The sequence below is a fragment of the Indicator indicator genome, chromosome 5 (assembly GCF_027791375.1).
Source record: "Indicator indicator isolate 239-I01 chromosome 5, UM_Iind_1.1, whole genome shotgun sequence".
In the NCBI taxonomy this organism is placed as follows: domain Eukaryota; kingdom Metazoa; phylum Chordata; class Aves; order Piciformes; family Indicatoridae; genus Indicator; species Indicator indicator.
Genome location: NC_072014.1, coordinates 587,646 through 601,622, shown reverse-complemented (window position 1 = coordinate 601,622; position 13,977 = coordinate 587,646). Strand labels below are relative to the sequence as shown.

The following is a 13,977-nucleotide window of genomic DNA, read 5'->3' as shown; positions in this document are numbered from 1 at the left end:
GAAGCATGGAATCATAGATTCAGGGAATCATGGAATGATAGAATGATAGAACCATGGAATCATAGAATGACAGAATCATAGAATCACAGAATGATAGAGTCATGGAATCATGGAATCATAGAATAAGTGTCATGGAATCATAGAATAATAGAATCACAGAATAAGAATCATAGAATGATAGAATCAGAGAATCATGGAAGTATAGAATGCTAGAATGATGGAATCATGGAATCATAGATTCAGGAATTGATAGAATGACAGAATCATGGAATCATAGAATGGTAGAATCATGGAATCATGGAATCATAGAATCACAGAATCACAGAATGGGCTGGGCTGGAAGGGACCTCCAAAGCTCATCCAGTCCAAGCCCCTCTTAACTCAGCAGGGACATCCCCAACTAGATCAGGTTGCCCACAGCCCTGTCCAGCTTCACCTTCAATATCTCCAGGGATGGGGCCTCAGCCACCTCCCTGGGCAACCTGTTCCAGTGTTCCACCACCCTCATAGGTCAGGAATTTCTCAACAACCTGCCTGGCAATGCCCCTCTCTAATGCTTCCAATTCAGAAACCATGGAACTGCCCAGCAGTAGAAGCAGGCATTGACACTGAGTCAAGGTTTCTTCCCACCTTCACTAGGAAGGCTGGAAGCAATGCAAGCAGAAATGGCAGCATGGCCACATGGATTCCAGCATTTCACAGAATCACAGAATGCCAGGGGCTGGAAGGGACCTCCAGAGCTCATCCAGTCCAACCCCCTGCCAGAGCAGGAGTATCTACAGCAGGTAACACAGGAACACATCCAGGTAGGTCTTGAATATCTCCAGAGAGGGAAACTCCACAACCCCCCTGGGCAGTCTGTTCCAGGGCTTTGTCACCCTCACAGGGAAAAAGTTCTTCTTCCTGTTTCCATGGAACTTAATTTGTCATGTTAAGCTCTGCTTCTGGGGGGTGGAAGCATAAATGGAGGCTTGCTGAAATGAGGAAGAGGGCTGTTAGCACTTGCAACAAGTGGTTCCAGAGAGAGTGAAATCCATTACTGACATAAGGCAACAAATTTGCAATAGCCTTAGCAAGAATCAGACAATTTTGTACTCAAGCAAGGTCAGGGAGCTGAGTTTTGAACGGGTTAACTATTTGCTAGAGGAAAATCCTCTTGGCATAGCACTTTTCTTTCATGGGAGAAATTGTAACTGTATTAAATCACCCAGCAGGATCCACCTTAGACCAATAAAGAACACTTCTGAAATTCTCAAATATGTCCCAAAATGGACACTGTAAATTGCTTCCCAAAGTGCAGCTTAGACTCAGGAATGAGCTTTCTTCCCAGCAGTCTACCACTCTGCAAGAATAACATCTTGACAGACATGGAAAGTGAATCAAACTAAATGACAGACTGAGAAAGTTAGGGCTATTCAGTCTGGAGAGAAGGCGGCTCCCAGGAGACCTTCTTGTGGCCTTCCAGTATCTGAAGGGGGCTGCAGGAAAGCTGGGGAGAGACTTTTGAGGGTGTCAGGGAGTGATAGGACTCCCCCCCCCAGGAAAGCTGGGGGGAATGGAACGTAACTAGAAGTGGGTAGATTCAGATTGCATGTCAGGAAGAAGTTGTTCCCCATGAGGGTGGTGAGAGACTGGCAGAGGTTGCCCAGGGAGGTGGTGGAAGCCTCATGCCTGGAGGTTTTTGCAGCCAGGCTGGATGTGGCTGTGAGCAACCTGCTGTAGTGTGAGGTGTCCCTGCCCATGGCAGGGGGGTTGGAACTGGATGAGCCTCGAGGTTCCTTCCAACCCTAACAATTCCATGATTCTATGACTCTGTAATGCTATGATCCTATGATTCTATGATCCTATGATTCCATCTCCATTTAATTTCTCCCCCTTCTCTTGCTGGAATTTTCACAAGCAAAAACTCCCTGTGGCCAGCAGGTTATAAGACTTAGAATACAACACTTTACAGGCTGGCTTTGAAAGGCTCCCTAAGAGAGACTTCACAAAGCACAAACATGTTCCACACCTGTAGATTCTGACATGGCTAACAAGGCAATTGAAACAGATCAGCATCTACTTACAAAAGGAGGTTCCTTATCTGTGGTCCATAAGTAATAGACAGGCCTTGAGCCCATGGAAGAAGGCCTGTGGGACATGAACTAAACAGTGCCTCCAACAGAGCTTTCAGCAAAGAGTTGAAAGCAAGAAATTTTGGACCAGCTCCCAAAAGTTTGGGACTTGATTTAAGACCTTCTGTAGTGCAGCTAAACTTAGAGCCAAAAATGACTACCAACAGGGCTGAAACAAGCCCAGCCTTTCAGGAGACTGTAAGAGAAAAAAGAATAATTATGTTTTGTCTGCATTAATTCTTCCTGACAACATCCTGTGGCAGCCTTTGGCTCATATTTTATGCAAATGTTGGGAGAGAGCAGCATCCTTCTCCTCTTGAGTATGAACACTTGAAGGCAGGAAGGCAGAAATCTGAAGCCAGACACTCACTGACCTGACAAAACCATTGCAAATTACTTGCTGCTCACTTTCTGCAACGTGGAACACAGAACAGGTGAGGATTTTGCTGGTTTTATTCTCACACAGTAAAACCTTAACCATGGAGACACTCATGAGAAATGAAGCTCTGACCTTTGTCTCCTCCAGTCACAGTATCACAGCATACAGGGGGGTCTTGTACATGGAAGTGCTATAAACATTATGGAAGCACTCAACTGCTGTAACTAAAAGAGGATATGTAGGGTGGGGGGCTGAGGGGTAAAGGAGAGGAGCAGGAGTTCCAAATTAAAAACCACTGAAAAGCCCTTTCTGAACATCATGGGGCACAAGCTCCCTCTGGTAGCTTACCTGAGGCTCAGAGAAACCTGAAGCAGCAGCAGCAGTAAGAGAAAGATGAGGATGTGACAGAATGGACAGGGATGGATTCACACCACAGAGATACACATCACAAATGGAGAGAAATGAATCAGGCAGGTGATGCATAGCTGAAAAGAACACAAGTTAACCACGGTCACTGTCCAAACTTAACACAGCAGCAATACTTTTCCCAAGCCTGCCCATGCCTGGGAAGCTGTTCACAAGTTTAACATTAGCCCTCCTGGATCACTCTGCCTGCTGAAAGCTGTTCTTGCAGGATATACACTGAGCATGAGTAAGAATCCAGCATTTTCTTAGCACAGTTTCAAGCACCCTCTCTGGAACTTCTCAACAGATAACCTGACTCCTATCAGTAACAGCAAAAGCAATGACTTGGGTGGGAAGGACTCAATAAGGAATGGATCTGCAGTTTTACAGCTCCAATAAAGCTGATTCTGCAGAGTTTTATGACTGCAGAGTGTTTAGGTCCAGTGTTGCTTTCAAGGACAATGAATTTTGTAAGACTAATCAACCAGTGCTACTTTTCTGGTGCCTTTTCTTATGTTCCACAAGGCACTTGGAGCAAAAAGGAATTCCCACTTGGTCTCTTCAAGAAAACAAAACAAAACAAAACAGCAAACAACCAAACACCACAAAGAAACAAACAATCAAAACAAGGGCAAAATAGCCACAATTTACTTCTAAAGAATAAACAAATTCAAGTGCTGTCAAAAGATGAGGTGTAGGTAGCTCTGCTTTGTCTAGCCAGAAGGTGAGAAGTAGGTTAGGAAGACAGGTGGCAAATAAGTCATTAATCAATGTCCTGGAGAATTGTCTCACAAACATTAGGTTCAGATCTCTGTGATTAGAGCTAAAAATGGTCAAGGACAACCCATGGCACAGCCCTTGGTATTCATTCCCAGTCATTTACTCTCTGGGGGGCTGTTGGGAGCAATCTCTGATTTCCTTCCAGGTCATATGCTGAGGCAGCTTAGGCTGATGGAAAATTCCACAGAAAATAGGAGAAATGTAAATAAATGACCATTGGATGCAAAAGGAAAATAATGATAAGGGCTAAACAATTCCATTGGCCTGCAAATGGGCATAAAGTCAGTTGTATAAACTATTCTGTCTCTTCTCTCAGCTCTAGCTGGTACTACCTGGTGGTTTTGCTTGGCTGTTGCTGACCTTGGCTGTGTTCTTTGTTGTGGCTAAGTACTAACAAGCTACACTCTCTGCTTTCTCCTTTCTCTCTCTTTCCCTTGTACAGGAGGTGGAAGAGGGGACAGAGAAGGGGAGGAGCTATTGGTAGCCCCCTGGTTTTGTCCAGAGAGGGTTTCTGTGTTGATTATAAATTGTAAATATATATAAATACATATATTTGTACATATCCTTTGCATTTCATATTTGTAGATCTTAGTTTGCTTGTAAATGCAGCTTCATTTGCTTCCAAAACCTTCTGAGCTGCTCTGGGAACTTATTTTGAGGGTAATTCTCCAAATTCATGTTGAGGGGTTGGGGGAGGGGTGATTCCTAAAACCCATCACATATGCCCAGCTATGGGCAAATACTTCCCCTATGGAAAAAGGGACTTGGGAATCATAGAGCCTGCCTAAGCCCCTGGATGCCATGGAGTCAGGACACTGGTGTGGTGGGTTGGAAATTCCGCCCCCCCCAACATTAATTTTGCCAGAGCAGCTCAGCTGGAAGTAAACGGGAGCTGTACTTACAAGCAAAACTACAATCTCCAATGGGATGCAATGGATATGTACAAAATACATAATATTTACAGGTATTTACAATGGAGTGCAATGAATATGCACAAAATATACAATATTTGCAATGGAGTATTTACAATGGAGTGCAATGGATATGTTCCAAATACACAATATTTACAGGTATTTGCAATGGAGTGCAATGGATATGCACAAAATATACAATATTTATAGGTATTTACAATTAACAAACAGCACAAGGATCCCCCTGGCCCAAAGACCAGGGGAGCTGCAACATCTTCTTCCTTCCCTGCCTCCTCCCATACTCCCCTGTACAAGAGACAGAGGCAGAGATATTAGACTTGAGCCAAAACAATGCAGCCAAGGTCAAGCAGAAGCAAGTTAGTCTCTCCCAGAGCAAAGAAGTGAGATTGTTTTGGCAACCAAATCTTATGGTAGCTATCTCTCCAAAGGGATTGTTTAGACTAATTATTATTTTCCTTTTTACACCCAATAGTGATTTATTTACATTTTTTACTACATTCTGTCGAAGAGCTGTGAAAAATTTTAGAGGCATAGCCTAAAACTACAACAACTGGGAAAGCATTCCTGAAGTGTAGACTTTGCTTCTGCTGTCCCAGCGCTTAGTAGGTCCCCTCAAGCACAACCCTGCTGTGAGGCAGTGCCACCAGAGCATTCCAACAAGGATAAGAGAGCTAAACGCTGGAACAGAGCAGCTCCCTCTTCTTGCTGGAGAATTGAGATGCTGACAGATGTCACAAACTGCTAAACTGGCCAGAGGAAAGCTCATGTCTCCTCCCCACCAATCTAACCAGGAAGCTTTAGGTAACATCTTTATGGAATGCTAGAGAGTGGTTTATTTGCACCCTCTGCAGACTCAGTCACAGAATGGTCTGGGCTGGAAGGGTGTTGCAGGCACTGCTCTGAGGGCAGCTGCTGGATGCCTGCAGTGTGCAGGATTCCTCAGCTGATCAATTCCTTAGCACACTGCACAAAGCCAAACAATCACATTCCATGGGTGCCAAGAACAACAGCCTCACCTTGGCACCCTGTGATTGGAGCATGCTGCAGGAGCCACCTCCTTGACACCTCTGATTGGGAAAAGATTTGAGCTTAGCTATGTGGTTGGGGTTTACTGGTTAAGGGATTGATAACAGAGAGTATAAACCACAGCCACTCTGAGCTAGAGTCTCTTGGGTTAGGGACTTTGGTTAGGAACAGCTTGGGAGGTTTAGGGCTGCTAGGGACTTCTGTTTCTGTCAGTTAGCTTCTTCTGGCTCAGGCTTGGGTGCAGGGATGCTGCTAGGGATATGCTCAGGACTTCTGTTAGCTGCTTCCTCTGTAAAGGGCTTCCAGGACTTCTGCTGTTAAGGACACTCTGAGACTCTACTGCTGGGGATCCTACAAGGCAGCAACAAAGGACTTCTGGGAGGACTTCTGAGATTCTCTGCTCTCTGCATTCCCAGAATCTCATTGCTATACAGCAACAGGGTTCCTGCCTTCATTCATTACCCAATGGCCCCTGGATCAGGGAAGAACAACAGAAGGGACCTCCAAAGGTCATCCAGTCCAACCCCCTCTGCAGTCAGCAGGGACATGCCAAACTAGATCAGGTTGCCCAGAGCCCTGTCCAGCCTCATCATGAGATCTGATGACCTTTCTGTTTGCAGCCAGCAGACCAACTCTTGGAAACTGAACCTTTATAGCTGACTACAGACCACATTGGTTGCCTTCCAAACTTCAAAGTTCCTTTTAAAGGGAAATAAAATCTATTTTACTACTGATTAAATCTGGATTGAAGCTGGTGATGTGAGGGTGAAAGTCTTTACAGCACACAAACAATTGGCACTGAATGTGTGCAAAGCCACAGATTGGTTGTAGCTTCAGAGAACTCAGTCAGGGATGGAGATTGCTTCCAGGCTGCACAGGTTCTAAACCTCAGGCAACACTCAGTTTCATGTATAATAAATGTCACTACCTCCATAATGATGCAGCCTTTGTTTCACCGCTCTAATTTCTTTCAACCACTCTTGCCAATCCTGAGTAAACATCCAGGCTGATCAAAGATCTTGAAGTTGGTATAAGGCTGGAATTTTGAAAGCCTTCCTGAAAAAAACATGCTCAGAAAGTCTGTGGAAAAGCTGAAACTGGAGCTGCCTGCCTCTTGTAGCAACCAGACTGGATAAAACAACTTAAGAAGCTTCTAATTAGCATCAAGACTGACTCAAACTTCAAAAGCCTGCTAACGGAAGTTCAAAACCCAGAGTGTCTGCTGCTGGGTGTGCTCCACTGCCATGGAACTGCTATTAAGCAGCAGAGAGAGATGTCAAGCTGTCATCTGCTGCAGCGTGCAGTGCATATGAGTCCTTCACTGCCTCAGAGCAGCTGAGCTGCTACTGGTGACAAGTCTCTGAAGTCTGTAATCAGAACAAGGCTTCTTTCATCTTTTAGCTGCAGACCTTCTAGAAACTTTGATACAAAGCCTTCTGCATCATTCAGCAGAAGGGAAACAGGGACAGGCTGGCTGAGGCCTTGAGCAGCCTGGGCTAGTGCAAGGTGTCCCTGCCCAGGGCAGGGGGGTTGGAACTGGACGATCTTTGAGGTCCCTTCCAACCTAAACCATTCTATGAACTTATGAAACTGGGTTTTGTAAAACCCATCTCTGGAAGCCAGGAGAAGACAACTTCAAACAGTTCACTCTGACTGGTGCCTTTCAGTTGACTTCATGCATGGATGCAGAGTAAGAATGTGGCAGATTTTAAACCTGAATAAGACATTTGCAGGTAATAGGAACCTCATTGCCAACCCCCCCTTGTTTTAGCACCTTTCCAGATCCACTGAATGTGTGCCTGTGCAACCTGTGCTAGATTCTATGGTCCTGCTCTGGCAGGGAAGTTGGACTGGATGATCTTTGAAGGTCCCTTCCAACACCTAACATCCCATGATCCAAGGGCTCCTTCATGCCCACCTTGCACTGCTTGGTGTAGTTTAGAATTCACAATCAGGTGGCAGCCTGGCAGCCCTGAAGAATGAAGTTGCCTTTGTGCAGCACACCTGCCAGGAGTAACTATCCCCCCAAAGCCACCTTCTGAGCTCACTGAAACCCCTGACTGGTAGGAACCACTTCTGGCTGTGAGAGCATGAGACTAGCTTCCCTATCAGCCACTGACTGATTCCACAGCTTCCAGCCAGAGGGACAACAAACTCCACCAGGAGGAGTGGGAATCAGTGAAGAGAACACCTGTCTGCTGGAAGATAAATGGGGGTCAGTCCAAACAGTAGAGCTAGATGCAAACTGATAACAACAGCAACTCTGGGCCAGTATTAATGCAGACTTGCTTGAACATGGAGCTTGAGGATGCAAGGTCAAGGGGGTTGAACAAAGCAGTGATGCACAGAGAGTATCATCCCTCCAGCTATGAAGCAGACAAGGCAGCACAGCACAGGGCACAGCACTATCAGGCTGGGAGAATCCATGAGCCTGGCATGGCCAGCAGGGAGCAAACCAATCTGAATGTGAGCACAAATGGCAAGGCAGTAAAAGAGGCAAGGGGTGGAGAATGGGGAGACAAAGTGATGGAGAGGGTGTGGATTCTCTGAGAGCAGTGGGTTTCAACCTTTTTCACTTTGCAGCCACTTATGGAAAGAAGCAGAAGAGCAGTGTGCAGAGAAGTTACTAATAATTGGGTGTCACACCCTTGTGCTTGTCACATAAGGCCCTCAGAGAGTCCCAGCAGCCATCAACCATGGGCTGAAGGCCACTACTTTAGAAATGGAAGGGACTGCTAAAAACCACAACAGCTGCAAGGAAAAGGAGGAGGAGGATACATCAGAAGGAAGGGACTGAATTGTCTCTCCTGTGATTTGGATCTGCAACTAAGCACAATATCTGCATTTAAAAGCATGCACACTCTGATTATAGAATCATAGAATCAGTCAGGGTTGGAAGGGACCACAAGGATCAGCCAGTTCCAACCCCCCTGCCATGGGCAGGGACACCTCACACTAGATCAGGCTGGCCAGAGCCTCATCCAGCCTGGCTGCAAACACCTCCAGGGATGGGGCCTCAACCACCTCCCTGGACAAGCCATTCCAGGCTCTCACCACTTTCATGGGGGAGAACTTCTTCCTCATGTCCAGTCTGAATCTCCCCACTTCCGGCTTTATTCCATTCCCCTAAGTCCTATCACTCCCTGATAGCCTAAAAAGTCCCTCCCCAGCTTTCTTGTAACGCCCTTCAGATACTGCAAGGCCACAAGAAGGTCACCTCGGAGCCTTCTCCTCTCCAGACTGCACAACCCCAACTCTTTCAGTCTCTCCTCATAGCAGAGCAGCTCCAGCCCTCTGCTCATCCTGGTGGCCCTCCTCTGGACACCTTCCAGCATGTCCATATCCCTCTTATAATAGGGGCTCCAGAATTGGACATGTGAAGGTTTGTTTCCACTGTCTGGCTTTGGTGTCCAATAGTTCAGTGCTGCCTAATGGATTATGATTGCCAGAACTCCCGAGTGGAATTCCTATGCCTCTCCAGGTAGCTCTGCAGTCTTCCATCCTTATTCTGTACATCATGATTATCAACACTAGGAGCAGAAGCAGAATGGCTGTGAGCAAAATTTGAAGCCTGGCAACAATCTAGTGATGGGGGAGCCATGCAGTAAAGCAGGATGCATTTTGTCTGCACACTCAGATGCTAAAGCTCCATCCAAACAACAGCACCAGCAGCTGTCACTGCTGTGAGGCTTTACCTGCTCCCTGCACAGGCACAAACAGCGGTACGGGAACGCCAGTGGAGCACCACCTGGGCACATGCTCTCACCCAGCAGGTCAAAACACACCAAGGAATGACTTACAAGATCCAGGGCTGCTGCCAAAATGGAGGCATCAGGGATAGTGCCTGGTTCACAGCAGTTCAGAAGAAACTGGAAGCGCTTCATGCCTTGGCGGATTGCTCCCAGGTTCACAACGTTCTTGGACTTTCCTCCTTCTTGGTTGGAGGCCAAGTGATCATCAAAGCTATGGCAACCTACAGAAGCAGAGAGTACAGAGGGGATGCAGGGAGGGATAGGGAGAAGGGAACACAGTCTCTCACCAATAAAAAAAAAAGTAGAACCAAAATCCTGCCTGGCACAGCCTTGGTCTAAATCCCTTCCTCACCTTGATGTGGTATCTTGAAAGGACAGTTTCACAATGACTCCTGCTCAGTAAGTGCACAGCAAGATGGATCCTGGTCTGGGCCACACTGATGTCTGCCCCAGACAGCTGACCATACTCACAGTAGAAGCCCAAGACTTACTCCAACATAGGTGAACCAGGATCTGTCCCTTCTTCCCCACCTCTTGCTGGCTGTCTGTTTTTCCTGAATAATCTCCTCTCTTGCTTCCCTACTGCCTCTAAGCTTACCTGAACTTGAAGCATGCATAAACTTTACTCCTCATGTCTCCAGTCAGTAATATATCAGCTACTGGGACAGAAAATCCAGGTAGCTAATTTTGGAAATGTTCTATCTGGAAACCAAGCACTGTTCTGTTTTTTTTAGGCATACATCTTCTGCAACTACCAGAACACCCCAAGTGAGACAGGACTCAGCTCCTAGGTAGCATCATCATCATCATCATCACTCCAGCCTCCCTCCCTTGAAGTGTCTCACACTGTTTGGGACTGGAAAGCTCCTTAATAAGAGTTCCTTTTGAGGATTAAGATTGCACCCAACTCCAGGGCTTCTTTCAAGCATGATTTTGAACTCCACCTATGTGGTTCAGATGATAAATCAACTAATCCCATGGCCAAGTGGAAGGAACACTCCTGCATACAGAAGGTCATTACACAGCCAGTACCCAGAGCTGAGAGAGCAGGAGAAGGACACAGGAAAGAAATCAAGGCAGCAGTTTCAAGGGCAAGCTGGCTGATCAGAAGAAGAATAGTCAGCTTCTGGGCTCTTGGTCTTTGTCCATAATGTCCTTCCCATTGACATGTGAAAATAGAAAAGCTGACAGAATACTGCAGAGTAAAACCCTGAGGAAGTGTGGGGAACCCAAGATTAGCTTTAAACATGAGTTTGAAAGACAGGAGGCAAAACATCAGCTCTTTGGGTCCTTGTGACCTCTCCTTCCTCAGCAAAGGAGAGTGGCTGAAACTCCAAGTCCCTCTGAAACCACACTTAAGCATCCCAGACAACAGTCACAACAGAAAACGACCAAGTAGGTCTTCACTTCTGCCCTGGAGCAGAGCTATAGCAAATTTCAAGAGGTTTCTTTACAAGAGGTTTCTGTGGCTTGTCTCCCCCCAGGGAAGCTGTACCTCCTCCTCCTGTAAACAAAATGCTGCCATGGAAACATTTGGAAACGCTCCTTGGAAAAAATGCTTCATCAAAACAGAACAAACAAACAGTCAGAGCAGAGAGAACAGGCAGAACAGTTACATAAATGAGCAGGCACAACCACCCTTTCCTTCCAGCTCCTCCTGTTTCCTTACAGCCTGTCCCCTGCTATCTGAGCCTTCCTGCTAGGGCTGTTGTAACACCCACATAAAACTCAACATTGGAGGTACAAACAAACCTTTCCTATTCAGGGCCCAGTGTATGAAGTAAAGAACAGACACTTTCCTTCTTGACATAGAAAGCCACCCCTGAGGCATCTCCCTTAGCCCCAGGATGAAGATCTAGCAGAGGTTTTGTCCTTAGGGGCTCAGTGCTACTCCAGCCCCTTGCAGTGCTTTTGCTGTCCCAGCCTTGCACTCTGTGGAAGCTTTGCAAGAGAATGCTCCAGAGGCAGCTGCTGACTGCTGTCTGCCATGCCCATCCTGGAGCAGTCTCTCTGTAAGCAGGGGAGCCCTCACTGCCTTAGGGCTCATGTGGCTCAGCCCTGCAGAAAATGCCACCCAGGGAGCAGAGGCCATTTCCTAACAGGAGATGCTCAAGCTGCTTCCTGTGCCAACCTGAGATCACCCCTTGGAGCAAGCACCTGCTGTGTGCTTCATATGTCCTGTTGTACCTTCAGCACCCTGGCAACTTCTCTGGTCACTCACAATGTCTTCAGCAAGTGCCCAAAGGAAGGGTAGAATGGAAACATACTGGAACTCACTTCTGTATACAGACTTGGTTCTTGGTATACAGGATCACAGGACCAGAGGATGTTGGGGGTTGGAAGGGACCTCTGGAGATCTTCCAGTCCAACCCCTCTGCCAGAGCAGGACCAGAGAATCCAGCACAGGTCACACAGGAACACATCCAGACAGGGCTGCAAAGGCTCCAGAGAAGGAGACTCCACAACCTCTCTGGGCAGCCTCTTCCAGTGCTCTGTCACCCTCACAGTCAAGAAGTTCCTCCTCATGTTGAGGTGCTGCAGTTTCCATCCATTGCACCTTGGCCTACCCCAGGGCACAACTGAGCAGAGCCTGTCCCTGTCCCTTCCTTCCTGACCCCCAGCCCTCAGCTATTGATAGACATTGATCAGATCCCTCTCAGCCTTCTCCTCTCCACACTAAACACCCCCAGGGCTCTCAGCCTCTCCTCCCCAGGCACTGCTCCAGGCCCTTCAGCATCCCTGGAGCCCTCCCTTGGACTCTCTCCAGCAGATCCCTGTCCCTCCTGAACTGGGGAGCCCAGAACTGGATGCAATATTGCAGGGGAGGTCTCAGCAGGGCAGAGGAGAGGGGGAGGAGAAGCTCCCTGCATCTGCTGGACACACTCCTCTGAATGCAGCCCAGGATATACAAACTAAATCTATATGGTGTAGGTGAGAAGATCATTCAAATCAACACTTGGTTTTGCATGCCTGTGCATATATTCATGTGTATAGAGAGCTATTCACATACAGATACACACACGTCCATATGCTTACATACATATCCAACACAGAATTTCCAGTGGTCTAGATGATGGCACCACAATGAATATTACAAGTTGTAAATGATGTGACAGGTTTTTTTTCTCCCCCTACATTCTACCATTAGTAAATTTGTTTGTTTATTTATTCACTGTAAGGAATTTCTCCTCTCTCTGTTTTCTTTTCAATTTGGTCAGCTGAGTTAAAAACCCCAAAAACACAAGAGGAAACACCACACGGGAAAAAAACAAACAAACAAACAAACCACCAAAACCCCAAAACAAACAACAAAACAAAATGTGAGCAAAGTAATGGCAGTGTCGTGAATGGTAAGAATGGGAAGGCAGAAATAGGTCCCAAAAAATGCTTTAAGGTCAGAGCCTAAGGGATTTCATAGTCTGGGCAGTCAATCTCTTCCCCACAGACAATCTCTTCTACTATGTTATCTCAGACTCACAGAACCATTCAGGTTAGCAAAGCCCCTCAGGATCACCAAGTCCAACCCACAACCCTACTCTGCAAGGCTCACCCCTAAACCACAGCCCCAAGCACCACAGCCAAACCACCTTCAAACACAGCCAGGCTTGGGGACTCCACCACCTCCCTGCCCAGCACATTCCAATCCTTGACCACTCTGGAGGGGAAAAAATTCTTCCTCCTGTCCATCCTGACCCTGCCCTGCTGCAGCTTGAGGCTGTTCCCTCTTCTTCTCTGGCTAATGAGCTGTGAGAAGAGAGCAGCACCAACCTCTGCACAACCTCCTTTCAGGGAGCTGCAGAGAGGCAGGAGGTCTCCCCTCAGCCTCCTCTGCTTCACACTAACCATCCCCAGCTCCTTCACTTGCTCTTCATCAGATTTATTCTCCAAGTAAACTCACTCTGAAAAATCTCACAGGCATAAGCCACTACTCTAATAGTATTGCTAATGGTCTGTGGTGTTCATGGCATAGAATCATAGCACCACAGAATGGTCCTGGCTGGAAGGGACCTCCAAAGCTCATCCAGTCCAACCCCTCTGCACTCAGCAGGGACATCCCCAACTAGATCAGGTTGCCCACAGCCCTGTCCAGCTTCACCTTGAAGATCTCCAGGGATGGAGCCTCAACCACCTCCCTGGGCAACCTCTTCCAGTGTTCCACCACCCTCATGCTGCACAACTTCTTCCTCACGTCCAATCTCAATCTGCTCTGCTCTACTTTGAAGCCATTGTCCCTGCTCCTGTCCCTGCAGGCCTTTGCAAACAGTCTCTCTGCAGCCTTCTTGCAGCCCCCTTCAGGTCCTGGCAGGTTGCTCTTAGGTCTCCCTGGAGCCTTCTCTTCTCCAGGCTGAACACCCCCAGCTCCCTCAGCCTGGCCTCCTAGCAGAGCTGCTCCAACCCCCTGAGCAGTTCCCTGACCTCCTCTGGACCTTCTCCATCAGGTCCATGTCCTTCCTGTGCTGAGGGCTCCAGAGCTGCACACAGCACTGCAGGTGAGGTCTCAGCAGAGCAGAGCAAAGTGGCAGAATCACCTCTCTGGCTCTACTGGCAATGCTGCTTTGGATGCAGCCCAGGTGGCCACTGGCCGACTG

At 47.4% G+C, this 13,977-nt stretch overlaps 1 protein-coding gene across 3 annotated transcripts in view; it reads right to left on the bottom strand.

Moving 5' to 3' along the window:
- Positions 1–13,977, bottom strand: part of UNC80 (unc-80 homolog, NALCN channel complex subunit) — a 229,315-nt gene that overhangs the window by 143,206 nt on the left and 72,132 nt on the right. For all 3 annotated transcript variants that reach the window (XM_054380922.1, XM_054380921.1, XM_054380923.1), the window contains exon 22: positions 9,437–9,609. In XM_054380922.1, coding sequence (XP_054236897.1) covers positions 9,437–9,609 — 173 coding nt within the window. The remainder of the gene's footprint in view (positions 1–9,436; positions 9,610–13,977) is intronic.